At 35.4% G+C, this 15,489-nt stretch overlaps 1 protein-coding gene across 1 annotated transcript in view; it reads right to left on the bottom strand.

Moving 5' to 3' along the window:
- The window catches only part of SPOPL (speckle type BTB/POZ protein like), a 36,738-nt gene that overhangs the window by 11,746 nt on the left and 9,503 nt on the right, over window positions 1-15,489 (bottom strand). Inside the window, exons 2-5 of the mRNA XM_062579029.1 lie at window positions 9,864-9,998; window positions 9,559-9,680; window positions 9,146-9,297; window positions 4,401-4,528 (exon numbers count right to left, since the gene is read on the bottom strand). Of these exons, the coding sequence (XP_062435013.1) occupies window positions 4,401-4,528; window positions 9,146-9,297; window positions 9,559-9,680; window positions 9,864-9,941 (480 nt within the window). The 5' untranslated portion in view covers window positions 9,942-9,998. The remainder of the gene's footprint in view (window positions 1-4,400; window positions 4,529-9,145; window positions 9,298-9,558; window positions 9,681-9,863; window positions 9,999-15,489) is intronic.

The following is a 15,489-nucleotide window of genomic DNA, read 5'->3' on the forward strand; positions in this document are numbered from 1 at the left end:
TATCCAACTCAAACAAAAACGAACAGCACAGTACTACATGCCACATGACAAAAAAGCCCAAGTAAGTAAACCAAGGACAGATATGGTTGCTCAGATACCAACAGGATCCTTAAGTTAATGCTATTTCACAGATAAACACACAGTTCAACACTCTTCACATGCTTAAGTAAAACATATATGAAATAAAATTCTAAACAGATCATCAGAACCATAAAAAAACAAAAAATAGTTTTATGAAATTGATCTACATTTTGAATAGTTGCTTTACTACCTTACTTTAGAGCAAGATCATATTTAAACTCCAATGCAACAACGCAATCTAAGCGTAAGCAACATTGCTCCTTCATCATTCCATTTTACTTCGTCCAGACAAAGCAGAAATCACAACTTCTTCCAACTAAGATAAAAGCCCATCTTTATTAAAATTACTTATCTATTACGTTTTATACTCCAATGACTTGCATTTCTTAATGAAACGCATGTTCACCAGATGTAATTTTATAAAAACTAGTTTTAAGATAACTGAGTGACATATAGCTGAAATGAACATATTGCCATTAATCCTCACATTCAATTCTTTCGTATAATAAAAGTCAGTCAACAGGAGAGTAGCATTCTTACTTGCTTTTTTCAGATATCAGTACACATTCTTTTAATTAGTCTGTAGGGGAAACAGAATAACTCCGCAGGTTTTATTTTTGTGGTCTGATAGCACAGGCCTGAGAATAAAAGCTTCCTGAAGAACTACAAGATCTTGACTACTGCATCTCCCAAACACATGAATTAGGATTATATTAGGAGAAAATACCAGAACTGTTGAGACAGTCTTGTTTGATTTCCACAGCCATAGAAGTTGGCATAAAACAAAAATAGCAGGGCTAAGCTTCACAGAAAGTCAGGGAAGTGCAACCAAACACCAGATCAGAAGAGGATGATGATCCAATTAAGACAACAGTTTGGAAATTTGAATCATTGACTAATTCCATTTCATCCCGCACCACCTTGTGATTATGAGAATTCCATTACACTCTCCCATCTTTTAAAAGAAAAGACAACAAAACCTACTGCAACGCACTGCAAAATTTCACTTTCACATTAGGTCTATATATTTACTACACTCAAAGACCTATATAGGGCTACTGTGTACTCAATTGCACAGTTTTCACTTAAGCAGAGTGATTTTAGGGAATACACATAAAAGGAGCTTTAGCTTAGCCACATCAGCCTTCCTGGATCTATTCTGCTGTCGATGGAGAGTTTTGCTTCTCCAGAAACTTCACTTAAAGTTAAGCTCTTTCTCTAAGTTGTCTGTACAGGATCCTCTTTTTGTTAACTATAGACAGTGCCTAGGAAAGTAACTTACATATCCCTTATATTTACGTAAGCTGATCTCAGGCTTTTATCTCAAGCTTTTACTATTTTAGAGAGATTTCTAACAAATATCGATGGTTGTAAAATCCAGAAAAGTTTGCTTTGAGCCATCCTGTTAAGATGTAACCTGAGTAAAATTTTAATTCATGTCTCCTACAGCTGAGTATTGTCTTATCAGACAGCTGCCCAGGTAACAACAACTTTTAAAGAGCCTAACCACAAATACTTGCAGGGATCTGATTTTTCATATCTCACTTGTCCAGATGGGATGTTTAAAATCAATTTCAATCATCTCTTAATTAAATGAATCATTTATTTAAATCAGGCTGAAATCCAATAAAGTTAATCCCGCAGAGCTACTGAAAAACTCTCCTTATGCTGACAATTATAAAACGGTCACTTTTTTCAACATCTAATACCAAATCCTTACTTTAGGCACCCCAGAGTAGTGTTCATAAAATCACTCACAAGAATGTGAGTATTTCTTTAGTATATTGCAGGATGACAAAGAGAGGTTAAAACCAGTAGTAAACAACTTAGCTTAAAAAGGAGTAGCAATCTAGCTAGGACTTCCAGGTACTCCACGAGGTCCGATTTACTTTCTTTCTTAGGAAGCTATCTTGCACACAGTTTTGCACTGCACGCATACTTCAGGGGAACAGATCCTGTTTACCTTGCTTACCCTCCTGCACAAGGGTATGTAAGGACGCAGAAGCTATGACTAACAGCTTAGTGTGTTAAATGATAATTAACACTGATACCATCATCACCTTGTTTTTCAGTCTGTGGTACTACAATAGTAAAAGATGGTGTGATACTCTAGATTGCTCACTCAACATAAGTTAACTGAGACCTGCAAAAGCATTTAGTACGAAAAAAAAGTCTCTACAAAGAATTTGCAATTCTGTTAGCAGATGTAAACATTTGCAAGATTTTGGTATTTTAAGACTATATGCCAACTGAGAACTGGGACCAGAGATCAGTTTGCTTAAAAAACATAAAATTATGAAACTGCGTTTAATCAATAGGTCTCTTGTTAGTGGTAACACTAGACTTTGCAAAGTATTTAACCTAATCCTTCAACTTCCAATCCAAGATCACATCGAATTTACCTTAAGAACAATCTGCAATGCAGAAAAACCATCTTTGAATATACTGCTAAGGAAGAATAAATAATTTTTCTGCAGCCCAAAGGGTAGAAGGTGACTCACCAACACAGCGGGTACTCAAGTGATCTTTCCTAAATGTTTGCTGTATGTGCTAAAGTTCTTTCAAGCCACATTTAACACCGTTTTAAAAAGTTGTAAGTCAGTCTAGACTAAGACAATCACGGAAATTAGTGCTCACAGTTGAATTTAAAAAGGACAAAAACTTCAGATGCCTGCAGAAACAGATCCTCCAAACAAGATCTGTTATTTCTAATGACAGCTTAATAGCTAGAAGAGCACATCAGAATAAATGAGTCTAAAAAACAAAAAGATTTGGATCTCCAATCCTTTTTAGTTTGAACCAAGCCAGAAGTTATTCTGACATGCACAACTAAATGCTGTGCTTCCTTCAACATTTATAGTCAAGGTAGCTCAAACACTTTACATAAGCCACTCACATTTAAAACATCAATAAATTTTTTAGGGAAAAAAATTTGCTCAATGATTAGCACTAATTTAAACAACAATATTTCCCTGTGGGAAAAATCAGTATATGCTCAAATTTGCACAAACTTTATCTTTAATAATACATAAAGCAACACATTTCCAAAACCAAACAATATTTTGAAGGGCTATTTATAATCAATCTATTCAAAAGGGGGTAAATTCAAAAAAAAGAAAATACTTACGAGTATCTTCACAGAACCATAAAATACTTGTTACATCTAATTTTATCACCCAAATAATTGTATTCAAAACAATTTTATCATGCAGCTACTGGAACGTGTCCAAGTGAAAATAGATGCACTATACATTTGCACCATCTAGTCTCAGAGGCCACATTTCAATTATTCTTCCTACACAGCATAATGACATATAATTAAGTTGTAATCTTGCCAAGACAACTTTGCACATTTCCTGTAAATACAGATCAAAGGAAACTTACTAGCAGTTACAGCACCTATCATCCTCCTAAGCCACTAATCACTCCATGGCAGCAGTGATAACCTGCCAATGTATACTTAACATACACTGTACTCATACTGCACCTTCCTCTGGTTTCCATTTTTAATATACAGTAAGCGTTTTACTGATTTTAATATGACAATTCATCTGCCAACAAAACTTATTTAAAAAGTGACCCATAATTCTCCATGAAGTGAAATTTATGCATATAATTCTCAATATTAGTTCTCAGTATTAACCGTCCTTCTATGGAAAACTTGCATTTGTTCAGGAAACAAAGTGTAATAATCACTATGGAAAAAGAGCTCTCAAATATAATGCCATTAAAAGAGGTTTGCTTAAATATATGCCTATAAATAACAGGTTTAGAGGTAAAATTCACAACCAAAATCTTAGTGAGTTACAAAATTAGGACAGGTGCACAAATTAAACTGTTAAATTTACCTGAAAATTTTGTTTAAACCCCTAAGTTATAGTACAGTACTATTGATTCTTCCTGACAATTATTTTTTCCACAAAGCAAACCAACATACAAACAACTTCCTTTTGCTTATGGAATAATCTTATGCTTCCAAATGAAACTTCTTTAAACACAAGCAACCTCAGTAAAATGGTATTTGTATCAACCAATTTTGGCATAAATAACTACAGGTAATTCTAATGTAATGCTAGCTGATTCACAGAGAAACCTAACAGTTTACAAATGATAAATTCAGACTTTTTGCACTTCCATGTACATGTATCAATAAAGGAAACAAAGTATAAGCAGACAACAAGTAAATCTGTATGTTAGTATATTTATGGCTTACAGAAAACAACTTTTATCACATATTAGTGTTTTCAAGTAACATAAACATCTGTATTAGACCAGAAAATATTTTATTTAAAAGCTTACCACTTAAAGCCCATACTCACCTCACAAAATAACGTAAGCTTGTCATCTGGTAAAAGACCATTAGCTTCATCTAGTAAAAAATCTCTTCGGATAAATTTTTTAAAACCCCAGTCTTTGCCTTGCACAAATCTGTATGCTCTTTGGCTTTCTGATTAAAAAAAAAGATTATATACAAAGGAAGTTAAATAAAAAACATTAGCAAATGATAACATCTAAAGAATCTGTACTAAGAAAGCCTAAGTGTTAATTCACTACTGAATCAATTTTATATATTTAGATTGTGTGTTTCACATTTTTAGGAAACTCACCGCTGACCACACTGTAAGTTTATGTTGTAACAGTGTTGTTTTATAACAGACTCAGTAGATCTTAATAGAGCACAGTTTGCAATTCAACCATGTCATCTGCTTAGATGTTATCTTAGGCACAATTCAGCACGAGAAAAATTTGTCAATAAACGTTTAAAAATGTTAATGTGTCAAAACAGAAACTCTTCACAGGAAAGTACCGTTACAATGAATTTCTCATCACATGCACTTTCTGAAAAGATTTCTGCAGTTGTTGTAATATTCGGTTTTGACTCCTTCCTGAAATGGAAAGTCCTGTTTCACAGGCTGAAATTATTTTCAAATACAGAAAGAGCATTAAAAAGGTAAAACAGAAATACATCGTTTCAACTAAAAAACTATTGCTTTGGTCATAGATATACTTTAGTTGGTTTTTTAGCCCTTTGTTGTAATACTTTTGATATTTACCAGATTTGCTATGACCACACAACTATTTTTCCCATTCTAAAGTTAATAGCCCTCAAAAGGATTCCCAAGGTCATGGTGAAAACAAGGGCTCAAGGTAGCTCTCTTTTAAAGAGCTAATAGGATGAAATCAGTAATCAATCACTGTTCAAACTCTATTCCAAAAAGTTGCACATTAAATTTTATGTAAGCCAATGTATAGAAGTTATTTTACATGGCATGTCCACTACAATTTGGTCACTTGTTCCACAAACTAAATCACAGGAAAGAGAATTGCATATTTTTAACAAAAACATGGGAAAAAAGTATTCTTGCTCCAGTCTCCAGATAACCTCTTAAATATAGTATCAGAGCCTCAGAAAAAATAAGAGCCCTCCAAGTCAGGGCTCTTCTTTAATTCCAAAAAAGCATGTTAAAAAATGTGACAATTTTGTTTTATGGATTTTAGCCTCCTGAGAGAAACTGAAAGTTTAAGTCAAGAGTTTAGTATAAAGTAAAATATTTTTCATGGTAGAATTGTTTTGAAAAGCATTCCTTCTAAAAGTTCTAGAATAAAAAGTATCAACAAAGTCCAATTTCCCCCCTTGATAGTTAACCTGGTAGCATCACTGAAATAGTCTTTAACATGTAACACAGCATTGTATAAAATAGATGGTTTTCACTTCCAATAGCTGAAGAAATAAAATTCAGCACAGTTTTCCCACCAAAAATAGATGAAGCAAAATATGTCCTACTGGTTTTGATTACATTTTATGAATACAATGAAGAACAAGTCAGGAACTGACAGTGCAGGAGGTCTCTCTATCCCTGTCACCTTAAGACATCTTATTCATATATTTTTTTAAAAAACAACAACAACAAAGCCCACACCACACACACACACCCCTCCAAACAACAAACAAGCTACCAAAGCAGAGTACAGAAGTAGAGGCCAACTGAACAGCAACGTAGGCTTTGAAGGGTGACAGAACAATAACAGAATACTATTTACATTCTTAAATCTTAATATTGAGAAAGAAAAACAATGCCAGCCATTTTTAAAGATTTTTTTTTTTTTAATCTGGATTGTTTTCCCATTTTTGGCCAACTTGTTAAAAACTTGCAACAAATGCAGAGAAATTGCAAAAAAATGAAGCCTCAAACTCATATTCAAAAGACATTCAAAACTTTCCTCTCTAGATTCAGCCTAATTCTTAATTCTACAGACTTGCATGTTACTATCAGTGTTAGCCCTCTGAAATTACATGAACAGTAGCAATTTGTAACTATACAAAACTACAGAAATGGAGCAGCACAGAGCTGTAAATACATTTTTCTTGTTTCCTAATAAAGTAAAAATTTCAATTCTTTACTTATTCTATATACAGCTCCTTCATTTGAAGCAGTAGTCTATGCATGAATTGTCAGTTAACAAAGGACACCTGTAGTTAGGCATCATTATAAGGTATAAATAAAAATAGACCACCTCCCAGGTCAGACAGTAAATGGCTGGGAAGTTCAAGAAACATTCCTGTTGGTAAAGTCCCAAAATTGAAAAGTGTTTATACATCCTCTAGTACCAAATACAGGACAGTTGCTATTGCAAAAACTGAACAATATCTGTTCACAGGATTTTTTGCAAAAAAACCAGAAGGTGCTAAACAGCATTTGAAGTACCAATTAGCAAATAATCATTGCATTCTCAAAATCCCTTCAACATCAGATGTATCCTTCATTCAGAACAGTATTATGGGGAAAGCTCTCAGATCCTTCCTGGGAAATCAGCATGACTGGATGTGCCTTCACCCTAATGTGCACAGCATGAAGAACAAAGAGCCTCCTCCTTTGTTATGCCTGCATGAGATGAGCCAGCTGAGAGTTTATGGGTCAGGATTAGAGGGTAGGCCAACACTGACATCGTTGCAGTGGGCATCTGCTACAGACTGTCTCATCAGGAAAAAGTGAACGAGGCCTTCTTCAAACAACTGGACGATGCCTCAGACGTTCAGAGACCCTAGTTCTCATGGGAATCTTTAACCATCCTGATATTTGCTGGAGAGACAATACAGCAGTGCACAAACAATTTGGGAGACTTCCGGAGAGAACTGATGATAACTTCCTGAAGGTGACCGAGAAGCCTATGAGGGGAGATGTTCTACTGGACCTCATACTTGCAAAAAAAAAAAAAAAAAAAAAAAAAAAGAACAGGTCAGGGATGTGAAGGCTGGGTGCACCCTTGGCTACAGCAACCATGAGCTGGTGGAGTTCAGGATCACCCGAATCATTCTGTGATTCTACAATTACCTCAAAACATGCACTGACTGCATATCACACTTAAATTGAATTGCATACACCAGTACAATACTGGACAGGAATATTGTCTCAAACCAAAATCAACAATCCATCAAATACATAAAGGAATAGTTTTATTCATGTAAGCTCCAGATTAGGAGGCTTATAAGGAATGAAGGAGCCAACTCCACTGGTGTAAGAAGATGGATACAAAGTAAAATAAGTATATGCATTTACTTCTCTTCCAAATGTCCATCCATCTATTAAAAACCTTATGATATTTAGATTTGCACTATGTTTTGAGGATTTGCTTTAAAGACTACCGGAGGGCCTAGTTATATAGCAAGGAAGGATCATCTTGAACCAAAATATTGAGGCCTAGTACTCAAGAGAGAGAAGAGAAAACTTAGAGACTAAAAAAATTACGTTACTCCAGAAAACGGAAAAAACTCCTCAGAAGACTTTAGGCACAGGTACTAGAGAACTACAGATTTTCCAACAGATTCTGAACTTGTAACAGAGCAGATCCTGCAAGATCTGCAAGTCCAAAAAAGGAAGGAAGAAAAGTAGACAGATTCTTCATGTACAGAACTAACAGCACAAACTCAAAGACCAGCACTAAATTGTTGAGGTAAATCAGATTCTCAGATCAGACTGGAGATGCCAGAGTTTAGCATTACATGTTACCTTGCACTTTGGCAAGCAGACTAAAAAGTGCTTCTCTGTTCACCTACTACTTAATATCCAACAGAATCTACTTGTGTTTTTCTAACTTCACGTAATGATGTGACTGTGCTTTGGGAAATGAGCATCTTCTTAAAAATTATTATTCACAAATGCATAAACACCTGAAAGGCAACTAGGGATTTATATGTTTATTTCTGAGGCTCATAGAGGAAAGTTATGCCCCCTCAAGTATGGTTTTATTAAAAGTAAAATGCTAACTTACTCAGCCCGAGTCTTTCTGATCGCTCATATCTGGCTGAAGGGCATCCTGCATAAGAAGTTACTCTACCCATACATATGTTTGGAAAAATCAGACATCTGTTGTTATATGTCATCTGAATGATTAGAATTAGCACTTACATAGTCTGTTTAATTCAAAAGGTCCTCAAAATATTTAGTATTAAAAGAATTCCAGCTGTGAATCATACATTTTCTTGGGAAATTCAGCCTTCCCTAAAAATGTTTCTAATCAAGGCTGTGCTTACAAGTTTGAAAATAAGAGCCTTGCTTTTTCCAAATCAAGACGGCAATTAAATTGAATCACCAATTATTTCAATGTAATTCCTTGGATACATGGTTCATGTTTTTAAATTGATTACAGTGCAAATCAAATTAAATAGACCAAAACATTGTAAAGGAGTGTCTACATAAAACATACATGTTTAACCTGATTAACTATGGAAATCAAACACTTCCTTCAACTGTAGTTACCAACAGGGAACAAAAATAATCTGCTAGAAAAGCCAGGTGACAAGAATCTGGAGTGACAATAGTTAGTAATGCCACAATAATTTATACTGTTTCAGATAGAATTAACATAGCTCAATGGTCAGAAACATGTGAAACATGGATAAAATTATTTAAATCAAGTTTCTAGAAGGATCCTTAAAACAGATGCTTTAAAGCTTGCCTCAGTGTTAAATTTTGTTTTCACTTGAACAAAATTTCAACACTAGTTTTCTTTGGGTTATTCTTTCAAAACTGCATGCACTATACTATTTTCAAGTTTCCCTTACCCATTGCTTTTGTTTCTTCTCTTTTAGCATTCAGCAGGGAAAATTTGAATTTTGCTCTGACTTCACTTTTTGGACAACTGACTAAAAGCAAATACAACGACAGGTAGTCTTTGCTTTCATCGTCTAGTCCCTTTGGGTTCACTCTCAGACACCTGGAAGAAGTGAAGAAATCATACATTTTAAGATTGCACACAGAATAAATTGTGACATTTTTATAAGATATAATGACACAAGCTACCAAAACGAATGTTCCCCTGTGACTGCTGAAACTATAAAACTAGAAACACCCAGTATCTATAATAAAACTTCAAGAAATATCCTCAAATTTTAATATTTATTCATGACTTAACTTCACAACTCTGAGGCAAAAAAAGACACCCCCCAATACAACAAAAGCAAAAAAAAGACCTTACCACTTCATTTTGTCATTTGGCCCTGACGAAAAGGTAGAACTCTTTAAAACTTCACCCATTTCTTCTCGGCAAAAACTGAAGTTATTAATGGTCCACATGTACGAAAATTTTACTACTTTAACCTGAACAAGAGATGTAGAAAACTTCAATAAAGTTCAACTTACTTGCCAAGCATTAACTATAAGAACTAGCTGACGGTCAGCCCAACTGAAAGCGTTGCAGGATTTCTTTCTTTTCTCTCTCTTTTTTTTTTTTTTTTATTACTTTGACAAGAAAACAAAGCCACAAGAATTCATGCAAATTACCTGTGTGTAACACCAGCTTTCAGCCACAGGTCCACTGGACATCTCTCCAGGAGGAGGTGGGGTGGGGACCCTGGACATTGCCACTTATTGCAGGTTTATAGTATCAAGATAGCAATCCAAACTTCAGTAATTTTCCTAAAAAATAATTCATACATTTTTTTTGGTCACTCTCTTTAAGCACAGGAAAAAAACCATAATATGATATCCAGATTTCTCTTTACTAAACAATGCACTGGAATACTAAAGTTGAAAGGAGGATTGTTTAGACAAGCTGGATGTCATTAATAACCACTTGTACCCAAATGACAAGCTGAATCCTCACGTAATACTTCATAAAAGCAAATGCCTACGCATTATTCAGTAACATCAATGGCTTCCTTTGTTAATTACCATTATCACTCTAGTCACATTATAACTTTTTAAAGATCTTTTTCTTTGTTTTCAAGGGTACCTAGGACCTTGTGAGACTAAGATATTAGTAGTAACATGTTAGTTGTCCATAGAGATGTAATTTGGTTCTGAAAGAACATCTAGCCTTCTGGGAGAAAATGTTCAAATAATTTGGAGACTTCTAGTGGGAGGACAAGAAATTAAGCTTTATAAATAAAACAGTATTTTCATCATACATTTTTCACTGTTGTCTCTCTCCCCCCTCAGTACAGAAAGTTTATTTAAACATATCCTGCTCTCACTAAAGCAAGATCAGAAGACCATGATCTTCCTCAAATACTGGAGTTCAATATATAGGTATTTTTGTTTGTGATAAAACAACATTAATTGTATTACAGAAAGCAATGATTGCACCAATTACTCTAATCATGCTGGGACTCTTCCTTTAGGGACAGGCAATACACTTACAAGCAAAGTTTTATGTAAACACTGATGAGAACACACTGTAAGCATGCAATTCAGTTACAACTTTAAAAAGTTTATTAACCCTACTGAAAAAAACTCTGAGAATCACTATGACCCTCAGAGGATGCGTCTCCTCCTGCCTTTCTGGTACCTTTTCTCATTCACCTGGAATACAAATTAGCCTTTGCATGTTAAAGGCAGCTGACATAGGCATCACTGAATCATTTCTAAATCTCAGCTTTTATATCAGATGAGGGACTAGATGCTATACAGTCAAATCTCTAATAGATCTCCTATGACAAGACTGGATAGCAAAAAAAAACAAAAAAAAAGAGGAAAAAAAAGAAACATTCAAATGTAATCAGAAATACATTTCAACTACCTATCAAACTTTCCTTGCTGATACAATTTATGCCTCTGTATAGAAATCTTCAGAACTTAATTAGTATTTTCAACAGATAACTGGCAACAAAATCATAATAAACTTAAGATATTATTTTATATGCTTTTTTACATTATTCTTTTTAAATGAATTGTATGTATTGCACAAACTGTATTACTTTGTTTCAAATCCTTGCACAAAACCACTAGGAGTAAAAATCCAGTGAACAATAAATGTGAACATCCTTCTTTCATAATGCAAAAATTCATACTTATCTTACTATGATTTCTGGAAGCACATATTCAGTGGTAACAGCTGAAGCTATAACCCTATTATAAGACGTATTTTCTACAGAACCATAATCTGAGAGTGAACAGCTTACCTCAGCCTACTTAACCTGTTTACTTCTCTCCAATTCTAAAAACAGAGTAAAGGATGTGCTATATTTCTTCTTGTCACTTCCTTGAGATGCACAGGATCACCTCATTTTTAATCTGTTCCTTCCTCAATTCTTTCAGTCCCTTGTATCAGTGCATTCCCAGCAGTCTAGTGCTCCTGAAGGAGCTGCAGATCCGAGTCATTTACTCTGAAGGGGTCTCTAAATTGAGGAAGGCTGAAATTAACTGCTCGACAGTATTCTCTTTAGAAAGTGTCCAGTGACCGCATGTCAGCTACAGATAGTGATCTGCCCCCTCCTGTCTCACAACTAAATCAGCATAATAAACTGAGAATTTATATCTAAGCAAAGGTGGTTAACTGTCACTTACTTATTTTATGGTCAGTAATGACTTCCAGTTGCCTTGTGTCTGCACCTGTTCTACCTACAGCTTATCACACAATCACAGGATGGTTGAGGTTGGAAGGGACCTCTGGAGATCATCTAGTCCAACCCCCCTGCTCAAGCACGGTCACCCAGAGCACATTGCATGTTACAGAAAGGTATCTGTACTTCAGAATGCTTCAACCTGCCACGGGGTCTTTATCATTTATTACACGATCTGCCAGAAGCCATGGTTGTAAGAACACTTTCCAAGCCACTCTGAACAGTTTCCGCTTTTTGTAAAGTTTCTCATTACAGGAGCAGGGAACTAACTTTCCTAAGTTCCCAATAATTTCTGAAAAACAGATTAGTATCTCACTTTTCTTTGGCATGGATTTACTAAGCCAATCAGATTTTTAGGTTGAGAAAAGAAGAATTCTGAACAGTTTGATATCATATTGGAAGCTTGAGCTGAGGAACATTTTGTTATTATTACACATCCAGGCATACTGAAAAGTAAAAAAGAAGCCAATAATAAACTGAAAAATGGATAATGGACAAACAGAACATAAGACACTAAGATACATCAAAAGACTGTCAAGAAAATTAGGGAAACACTTTAGAAATACTGCTTACCTTCCCTTTGCTTTACTTAGTCCACTTAATCAGGATTTGGGGATGGCAATAGTGGAGAACACTTACGAAAGCTACAACACGGAAGAGAATGCCTGAACTTCAAAGATACTATCCAAAAGTACACGGAGACTTGAGGAAGGGAAGGATTTTTAGTCAAGCCTGACACCCAGACCCATAAGCACAGTATGTAGGTCACTGGGTGCCTTAACCACTTCTCGCAGCTAGGGATGGACACCAGAGCAAAGTAGAATAAGCAAGGAAAAATTAAAGTGCAGGTGAGAAGATGCATGTGTGTGCTCACCCTTTGTTCTACATACTATACTTCGGGGAAAAGATGAAATACTCCTTTGAAGACTCTGCTTATGAATCTTTGATTAGCCACTGTCCTCAGCTCAGACAAAAAGGTTTTCAAGTACCAAACTCTCACTGCAGCCTGTTAGATCAAATGGTTGGGAACAGCTGGAGTTGCAGTTCACAGAACCAGTCAGAGAACGACTTGGTGGAATTAAATCAATAAAGTGCAGGAAGCCAGGCCTGCTATCTGAAGGATGAAATAACTTGCTCCAAGAAGGACAATTTTCATGCTAGTACCTGCACTTATTCCTCTGCACGCTATCAGAAACAAGGCATCGGAGGAGCCAGGACATGAGTTTTCAGGCAGAGTCCTGCCTCTGTGGACTTGGCTTAAGAAAACAGGCTATGGGCCAATTTGCCAGACAAGTCTTCCTCAGTTAGAAGTACAAAGTCTCTGACCATCAGAGGAAACATACGTTTACACTCACGGGGAACACTAAGACAAGTTTTAACGGATGAGGACAAAAGCAGCTTCTGGCTTTATAAAACGTAAGTCAGCGGAGTATTTTGAAAAACAGCATGCCACATAGCTCCTCACACACTGCTGAGGTCTCCACTTCTGGGCTGCCAAACAAACAAGGTATAGAGATAAACAGAGCAATTGCTGTTGAAACTGTAAACAGGACTTAGACATTAAATTTGTTCCTCAAAAGAGCAGCTGAAAGTTACAATCCAAAGATAGGGCAAGTAGCAGCAGCAGTTACTAACAATGCTTGCCTTGGATTTCAGATATTAGGATATCCCTAATTCAATAGTACATGTATGTTTATGGTTTGTGTGGGGTGTTCTGGGTTTTGTTTCATTTTAAGTAAATTGATACATCATATTGAATGCCATGAAGCAGTAAGTGATAATTCTATCTCCTTTCTGAGCATTTGTTTTTGTTATTCTACCTCAGAAGGGGGAAAAAACAGAAAGGCTCACATATTTTATACTCCCAAATCCTAAATATGATGGGTTTACCACTTCCACTACCGGTCTCAAGGAAGATACTGGCAACAGCAGTTAATCTTTCTAGTACATATGCCAAAAAGAGTCAGTCTGTTAAATCAGATCTACATGAAGCTGAACAGTACTGGCAGAGCAGCAGTAATCAAGTAAGCCAAGGTAAAATAAAAAAAACAATTTCCCAAAACACAATTCGTTTTCAAAGACTGAAGTACTTTCCTATTCAAAGAAATACTTCTCATATTAAACATCAAGATATTTGAAGTTAATGATCTTGAATTATCTGCAGATGGAGTCTAACAAAAGCATGGATTATGTTCTATAAAATGTATTCACCCTAAATTTCATTTAAAAAATGCACTGGATCTCCATTTTCCTAATACTTGAGGAGAGGTTTTCAGATTCAAGTCACTTTATACACCACTTCAACACAAATTTCTTCAGAGAAACAAATATAACCCTCTTTCCTTTCCAAGAAGTTATATCCATAAATTATACATGTATTAACATTATTGTAAATAGCCTTAAAGCAAATAACCTTACTTTGTAATCTCTTAGATTTATATAAGAACACATTTATACTAAAAATATTCTCACTCTTATACCTAATATTAGAATTATTTTAGGAGTATTTTCACCAAAAAAGGTAACACACATTAATGAAATACCACATAAACGTAAATACACTAAAGAGGAATTTTCCACCACCTCAGTAATAAATCCTCAAAAAACTTCAAAATCTATTTGAAGAACTGTTAAGTGTTACACTGAGTTTCTGCCAGCTCTTATCTCTATGAATAGAAACTCAACACAACTATATCCTAATTTTTATTTTATCAGAGCAATAGTCTAATGTGCATGCTAAGGACCACAACAATGGTTTATCTCTGCATTTCAGTACAGTATCACTGTTACCAAATTAGTAACGGTACCAGCCAGCTAAGTTCCCTTCTACAACATACCTATCCAGCACACCCTCAAAAGACACATGCAGTCTGCCAGGGCCTAACCCACAGATGAAGTCACCAAGCAAATAAATGGCTCCTTCCTGCTCCCTCAAAAGCAGAAGGGACACACACTGCGAACTGGGTAATTAGTTCCTGAACTCTCCTCTCTGCCCCTGCTTCTTCCAAGGGTTTGGGCCTCCAGGATGAAAGTGACTCCCTCGCAGGCTGGCTGTATTTTAACCACACGACTTGCACATCTCAACACGTGATGTAACTGAACATGAGCAGATTGTTCATGGTGTAAGTTCATTCTCAAGTCCTACCCATAACTGATTAATAAAGAAACATTTAACAGTAATGTCAAACCACACTTTCAAAGCATTAGGGTCCAGTTTCCTCAAAGCCTCAGACAGAAGCTATGGAGCCTGCACCTGCATGAAACACAAAACTTCCCTAACCAAGGGCAAATCATTTAAATGTTTAACAACTAATGTAAAAATTAGAGTAATTTACTGTCTAAGAGTGACTGATAATAATATGATTTAACAGTTAGTCTCTAAAGGAAAGTCTAATAAAATGACCATATCAACAAATCACACATACACTTTGTATATTCTTTTTGACTGGTAACACAGTTTCCTGTAACAGGACTGAACATTTCAAGAAATAAACAACTTCTATAAATTAGCACTTTTTGAAATATCACTCTTTCATCTTTGGCTGAAATTCAAATATTACTTTCTA

The sequence above is a fragment of the Rhea pennata genome, chromosome 6 (genome assembly GCF_028389875.1).
Source record: "Rhea pennata isolate bPtePen1 chromosome 6, bPtePen1.pri, whole genome shotgun sequence".
NCBI classification, from domain to species: domain Eukaryota; kingdom Metazoa; phylum Chordata; class Aves; order Rheiformes; family Rheidae; genus Rhea; species Rhea pennata.